The sequence below is a fragment of the Zingiber officinale genome, chromosome 7A, assembly GCF_018446385.1.
Source record: "Zingiber officinale cultivar Zhangliang chromosome 7A, Zo_v1.1, whole genome shotgun sequence".
NCBI classification, from domain to species: domain Eukaryota; kingdom Viridiplantae; phylum Streptophyta; class Magnoliopsida; order Zingiberales; family Zingiberaceae; genus Zingiber; species Zingiber officinale.
Window position 1 is genome coordinate 68,384,216 of NC_055998.1, and position 25,681 is coordinate 68,409,896.

Below are 25,681 nucleotides of genomic sequence, written 5' to 3' on the forward strand. Positions count from 1 at the left end.
AAACTTTGGGAGCGGCCCAAGAGCCACTCTTTATGATTTTTTTTTAAAATAAAATAAAATAATTTTATATCAACTATATATTTTAAATGGTATTTTATTAAGAAAAAAATAGAAATTGTTAGGAGGTATTTTTTTCACATTAGAAAAATAAATGAGATTTTTTTTAACGTGGCGTTAACATGACATTATAGAAATTATGGCAAAAAAACCTCTCTGAGAGTTTTCACTGTGGGAAACGCTCTTAGAGATTAATAAAAGTCTAGATTTTGAATTGTAGACAGGACAACTTGGATACTTAATTGTACAGAGGAACAAAGATGGCATGTAAGGAATTTCAAAAGGCTCGTGGGGAGTTAATTAGTAAGACCAAAAAGTTTAAGTAGGTTGGATTTGCAAAGCTAAAATCGAACCATGTAGCTTGAATCAATCAATTTAAAATGGGATCACTAATCTAGAGAGTATCAAATAATGTAAAAGCTTGATAAAATGACATACTAATATACTATAACTTTAATTATGAAACATGTACTAACCCACTAACTTCATAACTAATCAATATTCTCTGTCTCTATCTCTCAATCTCTAATTATAGAAACACATCAATAATAATTAATTTTTTTTCTAAGAGTGATCAATAAATTAGTGTCATAGATTTCTTCACTTTTCAACATTTCAGCGTTCAACTAGCAGCCCGAAAAGAATGAAAGAACACGGAATTCAGTTCTTCTGTTGCGCATGATCTTTAAATGGACCTCGTCGGAAACAGCTTGAGGAGGGCAGCAATGGGCATCCCCAAGAAACCAATGAAAATCGTAGCAAACCATTGTTTCAATGTCAGTGGTGTTGTGTTTGCAAAGTCACCAAGAAACTGAATGATGATGAACTGAAAGACGACGGTGGTCATAAGAACACCTAAAAGGACGTAGTTTTGCAAGATGCCCTTGAACACATTAATCTTCTCCATTTCTCGCGAGCTGATCTCATTGAACACCTGCACCATGCAATAAGTAGGGACTCATGCATCTTATCAGAAACTTAAAAAAGAGTTTGTTTAGCATTATACTCTAATGTTACTTGGCAAAACCTTCAACTATACTGGTTACAAACATGGTGTTTGAAAAATAGAAATTTACCTGGCAGAAAACAAAGGAGTTGAATGTAATCGTATTGACTGTGAGATCAGAAGTAGAGCCATCAAGGCCAAAAATCGCTTTTCCTTGCGTCTGGAGATACCATATTGCCATGAATTGGTACATGGATTGTCCGAAGATATTCCTCCACATTGTACTGCTGATGAATCTACCACTCCTCCCGACTGGTGCTCTCTGCATTAATTCGTCGTTTGGTGGTTCAGTTGCTAATGCTAATGCTCCTAAAGTATCCATAATCATGTTCACCCAAAGAAGTTGAACAGCTGTGAGGGGCACATTTCCTGAAGCAAAACCATGTTTAGAAAGTAAGAGAACAACGAAAAACTAACTAAATAAAATTATTATGGCTACTGCAAATTGTTGAATATGCACAACCTGACCAACAAGCCGATGAGAAATTAACAATGAGAGCAACCACATTAACGGTGAGTTGAAATTGCACAAACTTTTGAATGTTGACATATATAGAACGCCCCCACTTTGCCACCGTCACAATTGTCGAGAAATTGTCATCGAGAATTATGACATCGGCACTTTCTTTAGCTACCTGGATTGAGTAACATGACAAGAAATTATGAGATAGAATTGGCTCTTTGCTTCAATGTCCTAGAATAAAGAATTTGTATCCAATTTAGTTCATTGGCAAAATGATGAGATCGACTGACATGTTAATTTGAGGGAGAAAGAGAATTAAATGCTTAAGACTAAGTGTTGAAGTATGGGTTTAAAACCAGTAAAGATTTTCCAAGTTAGCTCACTGGCAAAATATTAAAAATGAGTGACAAGTTAAACTTGAGAGAGAGAGAAAACTAAATTGCTTAAAACTAAGTGTTAAACTATGGGTTTGAAACCAGTAAAGATTACAAGAAAATGACTAGTGTGGGCTGATTATTAATAACTCTCTTTGGGCATCATGGTGCTTTAGATGGACATTTCTAGATTAAAGGGATTGAAAAATTACCTCAGTTCCTGAAATGCCCATTGCAAGTCCAATATCTGCCTCATGAAGTGCAGGAGCATCGTTCGTGCCATCACCGGTCACAGCAACGACTTCATTGAACATGTTCCGAAGATGCTTAACTAAGGTATGCTTATCCAATGGTGAAGATCTGGCCATTACCTAGGGCAAGATTAGCATTTTAATCTCAATTAATGCAATTGTATTGGAATATTGACCAGTATTTAGTAAATGTATTAGTACAAAGAAAGCTACCTGAATTTTTGGAATCAATTTGTTCATTTCCTCCAAACTCTTCTCTCGGAATTTCGGACCTTCTATAACCATACCATCATCTGTGAGGATACCACATTCCCTGGCAATCGCTTTAGCTGTATTTATGTTGTCACCAGTGACCATTCTCACAGTAATTCCTGCAGTCCTACAGGTTGCAACTGACTCCTTGACACCCGGACGAACAGGATCCTTAATTCCTACAATTCCAATACATGTGTATCCTTCAAATGGAATTTGCTCCTTAGCAGAGAAGTCACCACCAAGTTCCTTGTAGGCAAGGCACAAAGTCCGCAGGGCTTCACTAGCAAAGCTATCAATGGTGCGCTTATGATGATCCATTGCAGCTTCATCGAGTGGCAACACATTACCTGCAGAATCTAAATAGCTAGTGCAAGCAGCCAAAATGATTTCAGAAGCACCTTTGCAGTGTGCACGGTAACATGCCCCAGGAAGTTGGAGAACCACCCCCATTCTCTTCTTTGTGGAATTAAATGGCTCTACTTTGACGATATCACTTTCCTGCCGTAACACTTGAAAATCTCCACCTAGTGATAGACCAAATTGCAGCAATGCAGTCTCTGTAGGTGTCCCCAAGATCTCTAGTTTTCCACCTTGGTCAGTCACAATCTCACCAGCTGTGTTACTGAAAATGGATTGGAGAAGAGTTTTTCGCACATCATCTGGTATATATGAGCTCAAATTAACATCTTTATCAGAAATTAATTCCACAACATTCTTGCAGATGCAGACTTTTACGACAGTCATGCGGTTCGTCGTTAATGTTCCAGTTTTGTCACTGCAAATTGTAGTCGCTGAGCCCATAGTCTCACAAGCGGCAAGGTGGCGGACTAGTGCCTTGTCATTCATCATCTTCTTCATTGCAAAAGCAAGGGTCAGAGTCACAGCTAAAGGGAGCCCTTCTGGAACAGCCACCACTATAATAGTGACTGCAATTGCCAAAAACTCCAACATCTGCAGTGCGTCATCACCTGACCATCTCAATAGCAGGCCTTCACTATACTTTCGACTAACAAGTCTTTGAGCTAGCACAGCAAATGTGATAATTGCGAAAAACAACCCTATTTGGCCAATGATATTTGCAACTCCATTCAGTTTGACTTGTAAAGGAGTTTCATCATCTCCTCCTTCGCTAAGGGTGGCAAGAAGCTTACCCCATTGGGTTCTCATGCCAACAGCAGTTACTAGCATTTTACAAGATCCATCTTGGACTTTAGTTCCCGATAGAAGAAAAGGATACTCAGCATTAATGCACACAGGTTCACTCTCACCTGTAAGACTTGATTCATTAATCAGCAAAGAATAACCAGATATAAAGAGCCCATCAGAAGGTACTTGATCTCCGATAGATAAATGTACAATATCACCAGGAACAAGATCATAAATCGAAATTTTCTGTCTGAAACCATCCCGTGTTACTTGTATAGAAATCTTCTTTTTCTCCTTATCCAAATCCTTGAACTGTAGTGACTGCCTGTAATCACTAGTAGCAGTTACAAACACAACTAACAGGATGCTTGCAACAATTCCAAGACCATCATGGGCACCCTTTGGCCATCCTTCCATTGTGATCCCCACAATTAGAGAAACAAACGCACACACGGCAAGAATTATCAATGTAGTGTCTTGAAGTGCCTCCCATACAAATACCCAAAAACTTTGAACCATGCTTTCAGTGAACTTATTTATACCGTAAATCTCTTGCCTCCTCTTTAACCTTTCATTAGCAGTAGTAAGTCCATTGCTCAGGGATGTGCTGAGCTTATTGGCAATTCCATCAACGCCGCCATGCATCTTCAACTTCTTGACATCATGACTTTCGACAATAGATCCTAACTCATTGGCACAAATCTGAAAGCCAGCTGCTTTGACTTCTTCAGGTACAACATATCCACTACGTATTGTGATTCCTGATATGTAGTTTGGAATTACTTAAGTCTTAATAAATACAAAATATCACTCCATCAACCAACTGGCATCATAAGGTAAATGTGGGATGGACTATCAGAGTTTAAAGATACCCTGTATAAATTGAAGTGCAGCTTTTGAAACCAAAACAGCAATGCGCAATTTCTCCTGTCAAACACAACAAATCAATTTAAAGGCTGATGAATGATTTTAGACAAGCCACATGCAGTGACGTGTAGCAAAATAGTGAGTGGAGGCTGTTCAGCAAGTACTAGGATGCTGAAATGACATACAAAATGAGAACTTATTTAAAAACAGTTCAGATTTAGTCATGGGGAGGATAATTAAACAGCAATGGGAAGATCGTGATGTCAAGAAAATGAGCAATTACTAAGGAGAAAACACAAGAAGAAATGAAGATTTTCACACATTCAGATGTACTCATCAAGTAATAAAGAAACCAAGTTTAGAAAGTTAACTTATCCTAACTAAACGTATTAAGTAGATCCTAAACCTTATTTGTTTTTTTTCAAAAAAATCCACATAAATTTCACTAGAAACATATACATGATACACAATCATGGGCTATCAATGAACAAAAGGAATGAATCTCAAAAGGGAAAGGTTATTCCTCTAGTCATTCACCATGGCATGAGCTTTTCATTCTTTCAAACTACTAATATAATAGAGTAAGGTTCAAATATATTTACATAAATTGTTTTCCCCCTAACAGCTCAAACTTTTGGACCAAGTGGTAAGCCTTAACTTTAATATGGACTCAAATCTTGTTGGGTTGCAAGGTTGCAAACAAAATCCCACATTGAAAACACATAGGAAAGACCATGAATTTATAAGGGAAAGATATCTCCATTGATATGATACCTTTGTGTAGAGCCTAAAAACAAAACCATGAGGGTTTAGGCCCAAAGTAGACAATATCATACCATTGTGGAGATATCTAAATCTCTTTTAGTCCTAACAATTAGTATCAGAGCTCGGACTGCTAGAAGGTCTAACCGCCGACTGTGCACAAGAGTTATGCTCTAATTGAGGCATGTGAGTAAAATATTGACCTTGAACAAAGAAAGTGGGGGCTCCCGTGTCCGAATCAAGAGGACCAGACACCAGGCAAGAAGTCCTAGTTGCGGCTAGGCAAGGAAGTCCTAGTAGGTCGGGTGGACCGAGGGGTGAGAAGACCTGGTGGGTCGAGGATCAACGTGGGAAGCCTGTGGTCATTCGTTTGAGGGGAGATTGTTGGGTTACAAGGTTGCAAATAAAATCTCACATTGAAAACGCATGGAAAAGATCATGGATTTATAAGGGAAAGATATCTCCATTGATATGAGGCCTTTTGGGTAGAGTCAAAAACAAAACCATGAGGCTTAGGCCCAAAATGGATAATATCATGTCATTATAGAGATATCTAAAACCCTTTTGGTCCTAACAAATCCTACTTGTGACAAACAAAAATAAACAAAGAAAAAAAGTATCCCATGGACTCGTGTTGGGTTTTGGCCAATCAAATAAAGTATATCCATTCAACTATAAAGGGAGAGTATTAAGAACATATTTATATAATAGATTCCTTTCTTAATAACTCAGTCTTTAGGGATAAATGGTTAGTCAATTAATTTGACCACTAACTATGTGAAACAACTGTTTTACATAAGCTTCATGACTAAAATGGTGGCCTCAGAGTAAATATTTTTCCACAGATCATTACTAAATTCTAGCATGGAGCAGCAAGTATGACGTATTATAGATTCCTGATAGTTTTCAGTAGATACAACCAAGTTAAATTTAAATAGACTTTTTTTAGATATTTACTTAAATGGAAATGATGCGGAGGAAAATAAGGGTTCACATGGCGGATCCTTACCTTGGTCAACATAGACTTCACAAGACGTGTCAACTAGTCATTGGCGTCTCCCGAGGAGTCTTCCCAACTAAGGCCAACTCCCTCAAGGAGTCTTCCTAAAAAAGGCAGATCCCCCTGAGAAGTCTTATTTACAAACACCGACTCCCCCGTGGAGTCTTCCCTGTTGGGATCCTTCGTACGGAGGCTAGAAAGGGGGGTATGAATAGCCGACCCCAAATCGTCGTTTCTTTCTACAAAACGTGTTAGCGCAGCGGAAAATACAAAGAAACGAAAGAGAAGAAAACCAAACCTTAACACAAGGATGTAACGAGGTTCGGAGATTAGGGCTCCTACTCCTCGGCGTGTCCGTAAGGTGGACGAGTCCAATCAATCCGTCGGTGGATGAGCCCCCGGAGAACCGGCTAATACAATATACTCCTTGTGGGTGGAGAAACCTCGCCACAAACGTTTGCAACAGCAAACAAAGAGTACAAGAACAGTAAGAAAAGCAATACAATATGAATACAATAGCACTCTACCAATTGCTTGCTTTCTTGTCGATTGGAGGTGAAGCAGCAACTTCACAACCCAAACGCAGCAATTGGTCGGAAGCTCATGCGAAGCTTCAGAGGCGAGCTCAATCAAAGCTCAAAGCGAAGCTTGGTAAGAACAAGTTCTAGAAGAAAGAAGAAGTTCAGCAGCGGACCCTTTATACCGCGAAGAAGCGAAGAAACTAGCTGCTACGCAACGGTTAGATGTGACCGACCGGCCCCGATCGGGCCTTGCCTCGATCGGTCGTGGGGACCGATCAGGCCATGTGCTGATCGGTCCCCTTCACAGAGAGTTGCCCAACTCTCTGGTGGAATCTGATCGGTCCCGGACCGATCCCATTGTATCCTCGATCGGCCTCGGGACCGATCAGCTTACGCCGATCGGTCCCTGCACCGATCAAGAAGCTCTGACCTTCTGCTTGTTATCCGATTGGTCACCGCACCGATCGATACACAACGGTATCACCGGATCGGTCTGCAGATCGATCCAGGCACTTGGTTTTGCCCAAACCAATCCAAGTCTCCCAAACCAACATCCGGTCAACCTTGACTGTTGGTACATCATGCTAGCATCCGGTCACCTTGACCTGCTAAGACTCCTCACCAAGTGTCCGGTCAACCTTTGACCCACTTGGACTTTTCTCTTCGTGTCAAGTATCCGGTCACTCCCTTGACCTCTACTTGACCTTCTCAACACCGGATGTCCGATCATCCTCGATCCATCCGGATTTTCCCTTGCCCGGCTTCACTCACCGGGACTTTCCACACCGCCTAACATCCCGGTTAGGACTTTCTCACTGCCCCGCTTCACTCACCGGGACTTTCCAACCGCCTAACATCCCAGCTTAGGATTTTCCCACCTGCTTCACTCACTGGGACTTTCCACACCGCCTAACATCCCAGTTAGGACTTTCTCACCGCCTGCTTCACTCACCAGACTTTCCAACCGCCTAACATCCAGTTAGGACTTTCCCACCGCCTCGCTTCACTCACGGGACTTTCACACCGCCTAACATCCCAGGACTTTTCCCTGCCAAGTCTCCATACTTGGACTTTCCACGTGCCAAGCTACCTGCTTGGACTTTTCCCCGTACCAAGTCTCCGTACTTGGACTTTTCCAGTGCCAAGTCTCCATACTTGGACTTTTCGCGAATCAGGTCAACCAGGTCAACCTTGACCTAAGGGGTCAACCAGGTCAACCTTGACCTAAGGTTGCACCTACAATCTCCCAAACACCTATTCTTGTCAAACATCAAGAATACAACTCTCTTCTCGTCAAACATCGACATGCAACTCAACTAGGTCAACCTTGACCTAAGGTTGCACCGACAATCTTCCCAAGTCAAACATCAAAATACAACTCGAGTCAAGTCACCTCGAGTCGGGTCAACCAGGTCAACCTTGACCTAAGGTTGCACCAACAATCTCCCCCTTTTTGATGTTTGACAAAACCCATAATCAAGTTAGGTTAACCCGATAACCTAACTTAGGTTAACCCGATAACCTAACTTAGGTTTTCCAACCATCTTCCAATGTCCAATGTTCTTTCCTTGAACATTCTCTGGACATTCTCCCCTTAGGTTAACCCGATAACCTAACTTGGGTTCTCCAATAATTCTCCCCCTTTTTGACACACATCAAAAAGAATAAGGAGAGTATCAAGGTCAAGAGTTTCTTCCTAATGAAAGTCCCATACCTTTCATTGAAACTCTTAATTTCCCCCTTGATACTAAACTCAACAATCAACTTAGTGATAATCCCATATCACTAATCCTCAAAAGTCTTAAGGAGTAAAAACTCCCCCTAAGAGTCAACTCCCCTTGACAATTAGGTAAAAACTCCCCCTAAAGGTCAACTCCCCCTTGACCATTGCACCAACAATGTCTTGAAGAGTTTCAAACCTTTAGAAATCCAAAACACCAACTCCCAGCTGAAATTTCAGACAAAACAGTCGAAAAATCAGCATTTGGCACGCCCTGATCGGTCACCAGACCGATCAGGGATTCCTGGATCGGTCACAGTGACCGATCCAGCATCCCCTGGACCGATCAGGCAACCTCTTGATCGGTCCACAAGTCTGATATCAGATTTCTTCTCCCGAAATTCAGAAACCTCTAGAAAATCACAGAAAATTTCAAAAATTGTAAAATTTTAAGGATACATTCCTCATAACATACACTATCATGGAAAAATAATTTTCGATGAAAATAACTTCCATTTTCAAATCTTGATACAAAGTTCAAAAACTTTGAAATAATTCAAGTTTAACTCAACTTTGTATCACAATGTTCAATGATGAATGCAATCACTAAGATGTCTTCATCAAGGTTTTCCAAATCAATTTCAAAATGATTTTAAACCTTTTAATTTAGGACCATAATCTTAGGACTAAATGTACATGACTTGTACACAAGCTTTCCCTATGATCCTCCATTTCTTGAATTAGGCTCATCTAGGTACAAGAACTATGCACCTTGATCCTAATTCATGATCCTAATATCTCACACACATCTAAAGTGTATCAAACACATCCATGGCAATTTTAATGTGAGATATGGGTTTAGGTATCTTAGACTAAGGTCTCATGTATTTTCTAAACACAAATTTGATCTCAATATCAAAATGTGTTTTTCATCCTTAAATCAATTCAATTGATTATTAATGCAAGAGATGATGACATGACATAAAATGGTATCATAAATGAAAACATGTGCCAAAGTCATGATGTCATGACATAAAGTTTGAAACTTAAATAAACATGACATAAAAACTAGCCTAAGCATTATCATGACATTTCAAATGATAATAAAACTAAACATGATGTCATGACATGTGAGGGCAAACAATCATGGCAAGATTTAGCATAAATAAATATACCTAGATTACCTATCTAAGTATCCTTAACCACTTGGCTAACTTCAAATTTAATCCTAGATTGCCCCAAAATGCCAAAATCCTAATTTTGACACTTCTTGAACTCTAGATTAATTCATGCCACTTAAAGATCAAATTTATCCTCAAAACTTGGCATGTTTCATTTTTTTCGAGAGTTCTCTAGATTTTCCCAAATTGTGCCAATTGAGATTAAAAATGAAATTTCCAATCTTTAGGCACATTTAACTCTTCAAAGGAGTAAATGATAATTCCATTTCATTTTCAAAAGTTCTCAAAACCTTGAAAATGCTCCTTGAGTGTCAATTTCCTCAAAGTTGGGTTAACTACCCTTCTAATCGGAGTTGACACTCTCTAACCCATCTATGGGGTAGAGAAGATGCTCCTAGGAACCCAATACCTATTAGAGCTCATTGGGTTCACTAAATATTCACTAGGGATAACTTCCCTAGCAACCCTCCTAATGACCCTCTTAGGCTTTAAAGCCTTGGTCATTTGGGACTCATCAAGATCAACTCTAGGGGTGACTCCCCTTGTGACCTTGGTGATGGTCTTCCTAGCCCTAGATTTTGTTCCATAATCGAATGGAACATTATGATAAGTGGGCTTGACCACTTGGGACTTAGGTTTGTGACCCAAACCTTTCTTGTCCTTGGACATTGGTTTTTGACCCTTAAACCCTAGAGATGACTTCTCCAAGTTCTTAAGAGCCTTTTCCAAAGTATCAAGTCTTGACCTCAAGACTTGATTCTCCTTCTCTAATACCTCAAGTTTTAATTTGTCATTGTTCTTTGAGGCATTCCTAGGCATGTGTCTAGATGATTTGGGATTTCTATCTAGATTTTCCTTAGCCTTAGATGAGTTAATTCTAGGGTTAGCATTTCTAGAATTGTTCTTATCTAGGCTAACATGCTTGGCTCCTAAGCACATGTATCGATTTCTAGTGTTAACATGCTTATCATTATTGACAATGACAATAAGACTACTAGCATGCATCCTACTAGAATTGCAAGAATGAGCTTTAAATGTTACCTTAGGGTTTGCCTTAGCTCCCCCTTTACACGTGTTTGGCCTCTTGTCCTTGTGAGGTTGCCTCCCCCTTGGACATTGACTCCTATAGTGTCCCCGTTGCTTGCATTGGAAGCACACCACGTGCTTCTTGCTCTTGCATGTCGGGACTTCGGCTTTCTTGACCTTTGGCGCCGGTGGGGTCTTTCTAACCTTCTTTGGACACTTACTCTTGTAGTGCCCAAATTCCCTACACTCAAAGCACATTATGTGTAATTTGCTAGAAATTAAAATGCTTGAGTTACCTAGGTTTGAGGATGGATAGATGCTCTCTTCTTCATCCCTCCCGGAGGTAGAAGCTTTTTCTTCTTCGATCTTGGAGAAGAACTCACCTCCTCTTCTTCTTTAGATGTTGAGTAGCCCTCAACTTCTAATTCCTCACCTCCACGATGTGAGCTACTTGGCTCACTAGGCTCCTCTTCATGGCTTGAAGTGGGGCTCTCCTCATGGAGTTTGGCCAAGTTGTTCCACAACTCCTTGGCATTATTGTATCCTCCTATCTTACACAAAATATCATTAGGTAAAGAAAATTCAATGATTTTCGTTACCTCATCATTGATTTCGGATTGTCGGATTTGCTCTTTCGTCCACTCCTTCTTCTTGATAAGTTTTCCTTCCTCATCCATCGGAGGGGAAAACCCTTCTTGTACACAGAACCAATTTAACATATTAGTCCTAAGAAAATACATCATCCTTACCTTCCAATATGTGAAGTTGTCGTGAGACTCGTAGAAGGGTTGAATCGTGACATCTTCTCCATAGAGATCCATCTCTAGCCCGTGCTCCCCCGGGTGTTGATCCGTCGAAGAGCGGCCTCGCTCTGATACCACTTGTTGGGATCCTTCGTACGGAGGTTAGAGAGGGGGTGTGAATAGCCGACCCCAAATCGTCGTTTCTTTCTACAAAACGTGTTAGCGCAGCGGAAAATACAAAGAAACGAAAGAGAAGAAAACCAAACCTTAACACAAGGATGTAACGAGGTTCGGAGATTAGGGCTCCTACTCCTCGGCGTGTCCGTAAGGTGGACGAGTCCAGTCAATCCGTCGGTGGATGAGCCCCCGGAGAACCGGCTAATACAATATATTCCTTGTGGGTGGAGAAACCTCGCCACAAACGTTTGCAACAGCAAACAAAGAGTACAAGAACAGTAAGAAAAGCAATACAATATGAATACAATAGCACTCTACCAATTGCTTGCTTTCTTGTCGACTGGAGGTGCAGCAACTTCACAACCCAAACGCAGCAACTGGTCGACGACTGGAAGCTCACGTGAAGCTTCGAGGCGAGCTCAATCAAAGCTCGGTTGAAGCGAAGCTTCACAGACGGAAGAACGTAAGTTCTAGAAGAAAGAAGAATTACTTGCGTAGCAGCCTCGACCCCTTTATACGCGAAGACGGTGAAGAAACTGGCCGGCTGCTGGGGCAACGGTTCGATCGATGGGGACGTCGATCGATTTGCCCGATCGGTCGTGGGGACCGATCGGGCTGTCGATCGGTCCCCTGCACCGATCGGAAGGCTTCACAGAGTTGCCCAACTCTGGAATTGATCGGTCCGGACCGATCCCACTCCTGATCGGTCCCGGACCGATCAGTTCACTTCCGATCGGTCCCCCGCACCGATCAGAAGCCCACCTTTCGCTTGTTATCCGATTGGTCACCGCACCGATCGGACACAACGATCGTCACCGGATCGATCTCGCAGACGATCCGAGCTTGGTTTTGCCCAAACCAAATCCCAAGTCTCCCAAACCAACATCCGGTCAACCTTGACTGTTGGTACATCATGCTTAGCATCCGGTCACTCCCTTGACCTGCTAAGACTCCTCACCAAGTGTCCGGTCAACCTTTGACCCACTTGGACTTTTCTCTTCGTGTCAAGTATCCGGTCACTCCCTTGACCTACTTGACCTTCTCAACACCGATGTCCGATCATCCTGATCCATCTGGATTTTCCTGCCCGCTTCACTCACGGGACTTTCACCGCCTAACATCCCGCTTAGGACTTTCTCACCGCTCGGCTTCACTGACTTTCCAACCGCCAACATCCCAGCTAGGACTTTCCCACCGCCTGGCTTCACTCACGGGACTTTCCACCACACCGCCTAACATCCCGCTTAGGACTTTCTCATTCGGCTTCACTCACGTGACTTTCCAACCGCCTAACATCCCAGCTAGACTTTCCTTGCACGCTTCACTCACGGACTTTCCACACCGCCTAACATCCCAGTTAGGACTTCTCACCGCCTCGCTTCACTCACCAGGACTTTCCAACTGCCTAACATCCCAGTTAGGACTTTCCCACTGCCTGGCTTCACTCACCAGGACTTTCCACACTGCCTAACATCCCAGTTAGGACTTTCCCCGTGCCAAGTCTCCATACTTGGACTTTCCGCGTGCCAAGCTACCTGCTTGGACTTTTCCCCGTACCAAGTCTCCGTACTTGGACTTTTCCAGTGCCAAGTCTCCATACTTGGACTTTTCGCGAATCAGGTCAACCAGGTCAACCTTGACCTAAGGGGTCAACCAGGTCAACCTTGACCTAAGGGGTCAACCAGGTCAACCTTGACCTAAGGTTGCACCTACAATCTCCCAAACACCTATTCTTGTCAAACATCAAGAATACAACTCTCTTCTCATCAAACATCGACATGCAACTCAACTAGGTCAACCTTGACCTAAGGTTGCACCGACAATCTTCCCAAGTCAAACATCAAAATACAACTTGAGTCAAGTCACCTCGAGTCGGGCCAACCAGGTCAACCTTGACCTAAGGTTGCACCAACATTCCCAACAAAGACCGACTCCTCCGAGGAGTCTTCCCTACAAAGGCCGACTCCTCTGAGTAGTCTTCCCAACAAATGCCGACTCCCTCGAGTAGTCTTCCCTACAAAGGCAGACTCCCCAAGGAGTCTTCTCGACGAATGTCGGTTTCTTCAACTCAATCACTCAGCGTAACCGTCTCAGACCCACCGATCTAACACCTCCGGTAGGTCCAAGTAGTGTCCCCTAGAAGGTGTGAATAACTTTGAAAATAAGTTAGAAAAATATCTTGCTATTTGCACTAAGCAAGGACACAATATTAGTAAAAACAAATAACTAACATAAAAGAAATAACCATAAAAAGGTAAGAATGCTCAAAGAGTTACTTAGTCACAACTTAGATGGTTGTTAATCTAAGACAATAAAAAACTTACTAAAAAAATTCCTTCATTGAAGGCGAAGTAACCTCTTACAAACATTGATAGCTCAAGAAATTAGCTAGAAAATGAATACAAGAGTTGATATCTAATTTTTAGCTCCAAGGGACTTTTTATAGCCTACTGGAAGATGACACCGTTGTGCTGACATGGCCTGGAGGCGCCTCAAATCAGCTGGAGGTGCCTCCAGTGTGGATAAAACTTTATCCGAACTCTAACTGTCAACCAACGACTCTGGTCATTGGGAGACACCTCGATTGATCCAGGGCACCTCCAAGGGAGGCACGAGGGTGCCTCCATGCTCCAGCAGGGCGCCTCCTCCATAAGGCGTGAGGGCGCCTCCAACTCCTTGGAGACACGCCTCCATACTCTAGCAGGGCGTCTCCTCCATGAGGTGCGAGGACGCCTCTAGCTCCTTGGAGGTGCCTCCATCTCGGCAACTGTAGATCCAAAGTCAACTTCGGAGTTCACTTGTCTGAACCCAACTCCACGTAGGTAATGCTTTGGTCATCCGGAGTTGAGCTCACCCGAACACAACTCCGACCTTCTCCTCAAGCAGGATTCCTTCCGACTTCTCATCCCTTGAACGCTCAGGCGCACGTCCTTCTCGTCCGCCGGTGTACTCTTCCGTAGCTTTTCATCCCTCAGATGTACCAAGTCGTCGACTCGCTTCCCATGCCATCTTTCTTGCTTGTCGCGTCTTCCGCTCGACTTCTTGTGTTTCTAAGTTCCTGCAAACTTACACACAGGACATCAAAATAACACAGAACCTAGCATAACTCAGTTAATCAAAACTAATCTGGGGTACTTACAATCTCCCCTTTTTGATGTGCATTAACTCGAGTTAAGATTAGGGTTAAACAAACCAATAAAATACAATTAAATTGAAATATGGCATTTAAACAAATTTAATTAAATTGAAAAAAAATATATGACAATTTAAAATAAAACCTCCTCCTAAAATTAATATCTTCTCCCCCTTTGATCATAGCAAAAAAAATAAGGAAAACATAAGCAGAGTTAAAAAAAATCTAAAAATATTTCTAGGGGGCGTACACAAACACTCCAAAATTATGGATTTTTACCAAAATTAATTCGCAAATAAATTAATTTTTAAGAATTAAATCTCAGATTTTTCAAAAATAATTTAAAAATTATTTTAAGTTTCTTGAAAAACATTGAAATTTTTTTGCTAGGGTCAAAGATAAGCTTTTGGATCGCTATAAAAATTTTCATGAACAAACTATTTTCTTTTATTATCAAAACAAATATTTTGAGACAGAAATGCATATTTTTGAAATTTAATGTTAAAAATATTTTGAGACTTCGAAAAATCATGCCAATTTTTTTGAGTATTTAAAATATAATGTTTGTCTATAGAAAAATTAAATTTTAAAAAAATGAGAATTTTTAATTATAAAAATATAATTTTCGGTAAGAAGTTCATAAAAATTAATATAACAATCAAAAAATTTCGAATTAATTTCTGTCAACCGAAAACAAAAGGTATTATCACATAAAATTTAAACGTTTCAAAAAACAATTTCAAAATAATTTTAATTTTAAAAAACTGATTATTTTAAAATATTTATAAAAATAATATAATGGTTAAAAAATTTTGAAAATTTTTTCTGTTGATAGATAATATTTTTATTTTTCATAGAAAAAAATTAGACAGAAAATAAAAAGACAGTCTACGAAATAATTAATTTTGCTAAAAATGTTAATAAATCAACATAATTCAAATTTCTAACAAACTTAAAAAAAATCTAACATGTCAAGATGGATTTTGGAACCCAAAATAAGTTCCTACCTACTAGATTTATCAATTATTTTCTAGGAGCATTGTTTCTAGTAATTTTGTAATTTGTCCCTTATGGTTTCTTAAATACCAATTAAGACCATTATTATAATTCCTAAAATTTGAGGTTCAAAAAATATTAGAACTTGAGCATGCAGAATTCTTTACTTTCAACGTTTATATTCCTCTTTTAATTTTACATTTTCAATTTTAACTTTGTTAAAATTTTCTAACACACATGCATAGTCGTTTTTCAATTTTAAATACTTGGTTCAAGTTTTGCAAAGAGATCTACTTAACATTTGTACAATTTCATATAATTGGTCGGATTTAAGGTTATGTACCTCACTTACCGTGTCGGAGTCGTAGTTAGTAGCTCCCCCTTCAACGTTGCTCTTGAGGCTCATGTCGGATGAGCTTGCTTCATCTTCAGCTTCTTGATGACTTGTCATAAGTGCAAGTCCGGCGTAGGTCTCAATCTCGAACTCTGATACAACTCGCCCCACGTGGCTTTTAGATTTTTGTGTTTCGTCCATCTTGGCCCTTTGTCTTTTTCTTTCTTTTTTTTCAACTTTGGGCAGTTGTCTTTGATGTGTCCTTCTTCTTGGTAGTTATAGCAACGAACCTTCTTGTCCTTACTTCGGAGTAGTTTCGTTACTTGTTTCTTATCAAAATTATTAGTTTTAAGAAATTTACTAAATTTTCTTACCATGTAGGCTTCTTCGTTTTCGTCGAGTGATAATTCAGACTCTAGCTCGATCTTCTTAGCTTTTAGGGCAATATTGTCATTTGACTTTTCTATGTTTCTAAGACCTACACATCGAGACTCGTGAAGTTCAAAAGTTGAAAATAAATTCTCTAACGTACCTACCTCGAGGTCCTTGGATATATAGAATGAGTCCACTCTAGATGTCCATCGGGAGTTATCAGAAAAGCATTTAACGCATACCTTAAAGAATCCTGACTTGTTACCATTTCTCCTAGGTTTGTGAGTTCGGTGATTAGTTCCTTAATTCTTGCGTGTAGATGAGCAATTGATTCTTCCTTTTCCATTTGGAGGTTGCTAAGTTGGTTCCAGAGCATGTCCCGTGTTGCGAGTTTAACCTCCAAGATTTCTTCATGGAATTCTAGGAACTTCTCCCAGAGCTCTTTAGCGGAGTCGTAGGAGCTGATCTGGTTGGCTTCTTGGGGTGGAAGCATGCTCGGGTAGATTTCAACTCTCCCATTTGCCACGAAGTCATTCTGCTCCTTCTTGTTCCACAAATGCTCTTCCTTTTCTTCTCCATGTTAATCTTTAAGTACTACAAAACCATATTTGATTATTAAAAAATGTCGAAATTGATTTTGAAAAATACCTACATCCGGTGCTTCCAAAGTGCAAACTTCCTCTCAAACTTTAGCAAGTAGATGCTTAGTTTGACCATCGTCTCCTTACTTTAGCAAGCGGTTAGTCCTTCTAAAGCGGTCTGGCTCTGATACCACTTGTAGGTCCAGGTAGTGTCGGCTAAAGGGGGTGAATAGCCCTAAAAATAAGTTAAAAAATATTTTGCTATTTAAACTAAGCAAAGACACAATATTAGCAAAAACAAATAACTAACATAAAAGAAATAACAAAAAAAAGGCAAGAAGACTCAAAGAGTTACTTGGTTACAACATAGGTGGTTGTTAATCCAAGGTACTTAAAAGCTCACTAAGAAACTCCTTCGTTAAAGGTGGAGTAGCCTTTTACAAACGTTGACAACTCAAGAAATTAGCTAGGAAATGAATACAAGAGTTGATATCTAATTCTTAGCTCCAAGGGACTTTTTATAGCCTCCTAGAAGATGTTACCATTGTGCTGACTTGGCCTAGAGGCGCCTCGGATCAGCTAGAGGCACCTCTAGCATAGGTAAAACTTTATCCGAACTCCAACGATCAACCAACAACTCTGGTTGTTGAGAGGCACCTTGGTTGATCTAGGGCACTTCCAAGGGAGGCGCGAGGGTGCCTCCATGCTCCAACAGGGTGCCTCCTCCATGAGGTGCAAGGGTGTCCCCAACTCCTAGGAGGCGCCTCCATCCCGGCAGTTGGCAGATCCAAAGTCAACATCGGAGTTGACTTGTCCGAACTCAATTCCGCGTGGTTGATGCTCCGGTCATCCGGAGTTGAGCTCACCGAACCCAACTTCAACCTTCTCTCCGAGCAGGCTTCCTTCCAGCTTCTTGTCTATCGAACACTCTAGCGCGTATCCTTTTTGCCCATCGGTGTACTCTTCCATAACTTTTCATTCTTCGGATGTATCAAGTTGTCGACTCGCTTCCTGTGTCATTTTTCTCGCTCACTGCGTCTTCTGCTCGACTTCTTGTGTTCCTAAGTTCCTGCACACTTAGACATAAGACATCAAAACAACACAGAACATAACTTAACTCGGTTGATTATATCAAAACTAACATGGGATACTTACACCTCTGACTTAACCTGTCAAACCCTCCGACCCAATTACCTTACCTAGTCAATAGCACGTGAGACAATACACGGGCTAGCATTGCACGTGGAACAACATGGTTGGCATAGCGTGGGATAACATGATCCAACACAATCATTTACAGTACCGAATGTGGGATGACATAACTCTCAGAGCATGGTGATAAGACATCCCCATGCCCACAAGTGACATCCCATCGATCAAGACATGGAGAGTATGGGCACCATTCCCCACGACCGGGTAATATATAAAAGAAGGCTCGCTCTTGTGGGCAAAGGTATTCGCACGAAAACCATCCACAACTTCTATTGTTCTTCTTCATGTCCACTTTTCCTCGACGAAAACTTGACTTGAGCATTCGAGTGGCTGGGCCAAGGCACCCCCGACCTCCATTCTAACCCTCTCCTTCTCTTTCTCTCTTTCTCACAAGCCCCTCAGACTTCCTTGATTGTTGGTCCTCTTCTCGGAGCACGAAGACTTCGTCAACTCAAGCGACAGTTCACCTGTCTTCCTCAAGTAGGAACAAATTGGTGTCATATGTGGGAACACTGTCGAGAAATGCAACCCTGCCAATGAAAGAGGGTTAGTGGAAAGCGTTGTATGTTCTTGTCAACATCGAGCAAGAAGCCCCAAAGGAATTTCTTCTCAAAATGCGGCTAGCTTCAACATTCAAGGAGTACGCTATGATATCAGCATATGATTTCATGGGTGATGTGATGGATACCGAAAGGAGGAGTCTTCCCTACAAAGGTCGATCGAGAAGTCTTCCCTACAAAGGCCGACTAAGAAGTCTTCCCTACAAGGGCCGACTGAGGAGACTTCCCAACCAAGGTCGACTGAGGAGTCTTTCCAACCAAGGCTGACTTCCCAAAGGAGTCTTCCCAACCAAAGTTGACTCCCCCGAGAAGTCTTCCCTACAAGGGTATAGGGGTTGACCGAGGAGTCTTCTTTTTTAACAAGAAAAAAGGTCATCTCCCTCGGACCCTCGTGTCTCCACGAAATTATATCCCCCTGGTCTTGGACCAGTGAAGTTCATCGGCAATTGTCCTTTTCAGGTCCAATCTCTACCAACTGTACATAGTCACGGATTGAGCTCATACATTCCCTTGGTCTTGGACTAACTCTATCAGCAATTGCTCTTTTCAGGTTCAATCTCTCTCGACTTAGACATAGTCGCGGATCGAGCTCATATATTCCCCTGGTGTCGGACTAACTCCATCAGCAATTGCTCATTTTATGGTCCAATCTCTCTCGACTAGGACATAGTCGCAAATCGAGCTCATATATTCCCCTAGTCTCAGACCAACTCCATCAGCAATTGTCCTTTTCAGGTCCAATCTCCCCCGATTTGGACATAGTCACGGATCAAGCCTCTATATTCTTCTGATCTTGGACCAACTCAATCAGCAATTTCTATTTTCAAGGTCCAATCTATAGGACCCCTTGACGACCGACTAGAGGGTCGTGAATAGCATGCACAATAAAAACAAACAAAAATCTCTTCTCAAACTTTATAGCTTTATTAATCTAATACTTGCATAAAAAAATTAAGAAACTGAAAAAAGAAGAGGCTCAAAGAATTATTTGGTTTGTAATCAGGGGATTGCTAATCCAAGGAAGTTAAAGTTCACTAAACAATCTCCTTCAGGCGAAGAAGCCTCTTACAGCAGTTGAAGCACTTAATTACAAAACAAGACTGAAAAGAAATCAATTACAAGTGTTATTCTGACCTTCTGGGACTAGGGTTACATTTATAGCACTAGTTGGGGCACCTGGAAGGGCTCGCGACACGTTGCGATCCGATAGATTTTTCGATCGGGCGCCTAGACCAGTTCTAAGCACTCAGACCGGGTTAAACCCGCTCCACGAAGCCACTCGACACTCAGGTTGTCCCAGGTGGTCCGAGCGCCCAGACTAGGTCCGAGCGCCCGAACTAGGTCCAGGCGCAAGGATCAAAAAGTCAACCTAGTGTTGACTTGTTGGTCCCGGTCTTCTACTCCGATTCCGCTCGCATTGGTTCGGATCTTCCGCTCCGGTTCTGCTTGCTTGGGTGATTTCGGCCATCCGGAATAGGGCTCACCCGAACTTAACGTCCGACCTTCTCGAGCAAACTTTCTCCGGCTTTTCGTCTCTCGGAGAACGCCGCGCGCCTCCTTCTTGTCTGCCCACATACTCTTCTGTAGCACCTCGTACCTCGGACGCACCGAGCCCATTGGCTCTCTCTCGTGTCGTCCTTCTCACTAGCTGCGTCTTTCGCTTCACTTCCTGTGCTCTTAAGTTTCTGCACACTTAGACACAGGGGTTAAATACTAACAGGACTTAACCTGACTTGGTTGATCACATCAAAACTATCTTGGGGTACTAACAATCTCCCCCTTTTTGATGTGAGCAAACCTAAGTTAAGTTAGGATAAACCTAAAAAATAATAGTTATAAAATTTGCAAGTAAATTAGCAAGTACAAAAATAAAATTGTGCTACCCTCCCCCTAGATTTAATCTTCACAACTCCCCCTTTTGATCACATTAAAAATGGGGTACTTTAAAAATGCTATTTAAAAAAAGTAAAAAAAAAAATAAAAGTCTATGGGAAAATTCCAGAAAAATATTAAAGTTTAAGTTTCGAAAAATCTGGATTTATATAAAAAAATTTAACATATATAAGGCTGAAAAAAAAATTTCATATGAAGTTGAAATGATTTTTTAAGCAGAAATAAAGTCTTTTCTAAAAAAAATTTTATAGATAAGTTATAAAGTTATCTTTCTCTGAAAAATTAACTTCTAATAAAATTTTTGACAATCAATTGAAGGCATTTTTATAACAACTACATGCTTAACAGTTAGTCAATTAAATAATTATTTCAATAATTGACTTCCAGGCTGTAGCGAGGCACAAGACCTTCTTGGATATTAGAATAACAACCACTTCTAGACAAAGCATTTTAATAAAAGTAAATATTTAATTTTCTCTCTGAAAGTCCAAAAAAATTAATCTAAATATAATTTTAGAACCCAAAATAAATTCCTTCCTACAAGATTAATCAAAAATTTCTTAGGAATATATTTCTGTGATATTTTCCTAATTTGACCCTTATAGTATTTAAAATGTCAATTTAAACCATTATATCTTCTAATATTTTGAACATATGAGCATGCACGTTCCTTCAAATATTCTATTTTTGTTTTCAATTTTTCATTTTCTATTTTTATTTTGTCAAGATCTTCTAAACGACAAGATATAGCTAAGATTGATTTTCACTCTTTATGGATTTCAAATGATGGAAATAATTCTTTTAAAGTACTTAATTCTAGATCCTTAAATATATAATAACCATCTACTAATGATGTCCATTCAATAGTCCTAGGAAATGCATTAAGCGCGTACCTTAGCGAATCCCGGATCCCCGGGACAGCCGGGGGAGCCTCTGCTGAGTGGCTTCACGAAGCCAGTTTAACCCAGTCCGGACACCCGAAACTGGTCCAAGTGCTTGGACCGAAAAATTTATCGGATCGTAACTTGTCACGAGCCGTTGCGACGCTGATAAAATTTTATCCTCATTCAGGCGCCTGAAACCGTTCCGGGCGCCCCAACTAAAGCTCTAAATGCAGCCCTGGTCCCAGAAGGTCAGAACAACACTTGTAATTGATTTCTTTCAGTCTTGTTCTGTAATTGAGTGATCAACTGCCGTAAGAGGTTGCTCCACCTGAAAGAGATTATTTAGTGAACTTTAACTTCCTTGAATTAGCAATCCCCTGATTGCAAACCAAGTAATTGTCCTAACTAGGACATAGTTGCGGATCGAGTCTCTATATTCTTCTAGTCTTCCAATCTTATCCCAACTAGGATATAGTCACGGATTGAGCTATTCTCTCTCCGACTCCACGGGTATTGAGGAGTCGTGAGATTGAGCCTACTATTTTCTCCCGACTTGAACATAGTCACAGATCGAGCTATTCTCTCTCTGACTCCACGGTTATTCAAGAGTCATGAGATTGAACCTACTATTCTCTCTCAACTCGGATATGGTCGCAGATCAAGTTATTCTCTCTCCAACTCCACGGGTATTTAAGAATCGTCAAATTGAGTCTACTATTCTCTCTCAACTCGGACATAGTCGCGGATCGACTTATTATCTCCTGACTCAAACATAGTCGCGGATCGAGCATATGCCCCCTAGTCTCGAACTAGTAGCGTCCATTAACAATTGCCCTTTTCAGGGTTCAATCTCTTCCGACTAAGACATAGTCGCGGATTGAGCTACTCTGACATAGTCACGGATTGAATATTCTCTCGGACTCCACGGGTATTCAGGAATCGTGAGATTGAGCCTACTATTCTCTCCCGACTCAGACATAGTAGCAAATCAACTTATTATTCTCTCCCAACTCGAACATAATCAAGGATCAAACATTCATTCCCCTATTCAAATGGTCATTGACATTTCTTATTCTCTGTCCTGAGCAGAGTCGCCATGCGTAGGTCTAATATTCCCATCTCATTTCTAACAAAATCATATTTACATTAACAGTGGAAGACTTCTCCGATCTTCAGCACCAACAGTCCACTGAATCAGACTCATGCCTCCTTCAACTAGACTTGAGGAGGATGTTTGTGATGCGGAGGTAAATAAAAGTTCACATGCTGGGTTCTTACTTTGGTCAACATGGACTCAACAGGACACATTGACTCAACCAATCGAGTCATTGACCTCTCGTGAGGAGTCTTCCCAATCAAGGCCAACTCCCTCAAAAAGTCTTCCCTACAAATGTCAATTCTCTCGAGGAGTCTTCCTTACAATAGTCGACCCCTCCGAGTAGTCTTCCCAACAAAGGTCGACTCCCTCTAAGAGTCTTCTCGACGAATGTCGGTTTCTGCAACTCAATCACTCAACACAACTGTCTTGGACCTGCCGATCTGACACCTCTGACTTAATATGTCTAACCCTACGACCCAATTACCCCAGCTGATGAGACAGTATGTGAGCTAGCATTCCACGTGGAACAGCATGGTCAACACAGTGTGGGATAACATGATTCAGCACATTCATTTATAGAATCGAACATGGGATTACATGACCCTCAGAGCGTGGTGATGGGGCATCCCCATGCCCACACATGGTGTCCTATCTATCAGGGCATGGAGAGTGTGGACACCATTCCCCACGACCGAGTAATATATAAAAGGAGGCTTGCTCTTGCGGGCAAAGGCACGCGCACGAAAGTCATCCACAACTTCTATTGTTCTTCTTCTTCTCCACTTTTCCTCGCCAGAAACCTGACTTAAGGGTCGGAGTGGTTGAGCCTACTTTGGCCTCCATTCTAACCCTCTCCTTCTCACAAACCCCTTGGACGCCCTTGACGGTTGGTCCTCTTCTCGGCACGTGAAGACTTCGTCAACTCAGGGACAGCTCACCGATGGTTCACGGCGATCTCAAGCAAGAACAGGAAACAAAAGTAATATCATTTGTGTTTTATTTATTAGAAACTAAACTTTTTGTTTCCTCTTTTTTTCAGTGTAATTTAGTCAGAAATAAAATTTTATAAAGAGGGATTTACATTTAAATTCCTCCTTTCTTCTTCTTCTTCTTCTTCTTCCTTGCAAATACATGGGAGAAATTAAGAGAGCTTTCCCCTTTTATTATCTTTCTATTTCCGTCCAAGTAGACACGTCATAGCTAGGTTAATATGCTGATAACCCAGTTTCACCATGCATGGCAAAACCATGCAGAATCAACAAACAAATTACTACTCACGATCCAAAATGTGCTTCGCATTTCCTGTTTGTTTATTCTATTTAGCATAATTTTTTTTACCACAGAAATCACCTTATTTTACATAACAAAACAAAGGAATCCTTTGTTCTCCATAAACGTAACTCTACAGCCTAATTAGTAATTACATCTCAGTAGCAAAGCACTCAGAAAAAAAGAAGAGCGAATCAGATGAAAACCACGAGCTAAAGATGGTGAAAAAAGCACTGACCTGGTTGGTTTTCTTCATGGCCTCGACCTCGGAGCGCTTTGACAGGTTTGCAGTAAAGCGAAACCGACGCTTGGGGTTCTTGACGACGCTGCAGAGCTTCCGCCATCGCCTTAGAGCCTCCTCCGACGAGTTCTTCGCCTTCACATCCCCGAAGTTGTCGTTAAGGTAGCTTTCCATTTCCTCCTAATTATCCGAAACTAAACCCAAAACCAACACCCACACAAAAGTAAATTATACTCCCCGACCAAACGAGATAAATAAATCAGCAGACAACAAAACGAAATCTTTCCGACTCTGGACGCTTCATAGTTTGACAAAAGAGAGATCTGATCTGACAGTAAGTAATCGGGAAGAGGAATAATCAATCGAGATTAACGGGAAGAAACAGGGAAGAAGAGGCGAGGAGACCGGAGAGGGAGGGAGAAATGAAGGCGCCGTCAGGAAAGGTGAGTTCGAAGACAAAGAATTATTCGCTGACGTGCTGAAACTTGATTGGACATCGTCATCCTTTAAAGTGACAAACATGTCAAAGAAAGAAGACTCTTTTTTTTTTCCTTTGTTTTTCCTTTATAATTTAATCGATTTGGATTGGACTGTCCATCAAGTATGGAATTGGATACTTCTTTTTTGTGACTTTGGCGAACATGACAAAGAGAGAACTTTTTTTTTCCTTTGCTTTTTCTTTTTCTTTACAATTTATTCGATTTGGATTTACAGTGTTGATAAGTATGGAATCGGATGCTTTTTTTTTATGATTTCTTCTACAATTCAATTGGTCAAAGTTTCCCTTATTCCTTTTCAATGTCAAATTTAGAGTTGAAAATTATTTTCTAAATTAAAATAGTCATGAACACAATATTGGAAGAGTAGGTTGGCGACATAAAACAAATAGAATATAGGTGTTAAAATACATTGACTGGATTTATGCAATCATTTATATTTATTCAACTGAAATGACATATAATTTTTTTCATAAATGAAATAAAGTTAAATCATAAAATATAATTGGTCTCACTTTATATATAGGCCTTGCCCGTCCGATTTTTTTTATATTATTAAATTACAATTATTCGCTCTTCCCTTTGATCATATTTTTAAAATCTTCTCTCAACTTTTCTAAATTTAAATGTCTCTTGCTCTTGCTCTTGCTCTTGCTCTTGCTCTTCCTTCATCGTCATCTTTCGTTGCTCTCGCTCCGGTCAGTTGTTGTTACTGGAAGCATCAGCCAATCAAATTTATATTTTTGATATTGGCAAAAGTTCAAAGTTAAGTTATATTGTTATTCTAATAAGTTGAACTAAGTGTGCAGAAAAGTCATAAGTGATCTTAGACAAGATGAAAGTCCTACTTGAGACTAGGCAAAGAAGTCCTAGTAGACATTAGACGGGTGGAAAGTTCTAATTATGGTTAGGCAACGAAGTCCTGGTCTGTGAGATTGGGCAAAGACTTGGCAGGTCGAGGATGTCGGGCAAAATCCTAGAGTCAAGGACACTAGGTGAAAGTCCTAAGGGTTGCGGACACTAGGTGGAAGACTGGATGGGTAGGGGATAGGATGTCTAAC

General features: G+C 40.8%; 1 protein-coding gene across 4 annotated transcripts; it reads right to left on the bottom strand.

Moving 5' to 3' along the window:
* Positions 1-488: 488 nt before the first annotated feature.
* Positions 489-24,596, bottom strand: LOC122001480 (calcium-transporting ATPase 10, plasma membrane-type-like). 4 transcript variants are annotated; one of them, XM_042556244.1, is made up of 9 exons: positions 24,414-24,596; positions 24,121-24,317; positions 17,033-17,200; positions 4,425-4,479; positions 2,365-4,313; positions 2,113-2,271; positions 1,527-1,698; positions 1,134-1,432; positions 491-991 (listed from the first exon to the last, which is right to left on the bottom strand). In XM_042556244.1, the coding sequence occupies exons 5-9, from the start codon at positions 4,195-4,197 to the stop codon at positions 743-745; spliced, it is 2,712 nt and encodes a 903-aa protein (XP_042412178.1). In that variant the 5' UTR covers positions 4,198-4,313; positions 4,425-4,479; positions 17,033-17,200; positions 24,121-24,317; positions 24,414-24,596; the 3' UTR covers positions 491-742. The 4 variants fall into 4 exon arrangements, with proteins under 4 accessions (XP_042412175.1, XP_042412176.1, XP_042412177.1 ...); XM_042556241.1 differs by lacking the exons at positions 17,033-17,200; positions 24,121-24,317; positions 24,414-24,596 and adding an exon at positions 16,022-16,961 and having other exon boundaries at positions 489-991; XM_042556242.1 differs by lacking the exon at positions 17,033-17,200 and having other exon boundaries at positions 490-991; positions 24,121-24,596.
* Positions 24,597-25,681: the final 1,085 nt, after the last annotated feature.

Bases quoted from the DNA above. Each gene is read 5' to 3' on its own strand.
- LOC122001480 (XM_042556241.1), bottom strand. From the start codon at position 16,213: ATGGACGAAACACAAAAATCTAAAAGCCACGTGGGGCGAGTTGTATCA. The intron at 4,314-4,424 runs GTATCTTTAAAC...ACTACATATCAG, and splicing joins TGCACTTCAATTTATACAGG to GAATCACAATACGTAGTGGA. The intron at 1,433-1,526 runs GTTGTGCATATT...GTTTTGCTTCAG, and splicing joins CTCATCGGCTTGTTGGTCAG to GAAATGTGCCCCTCACAGCT.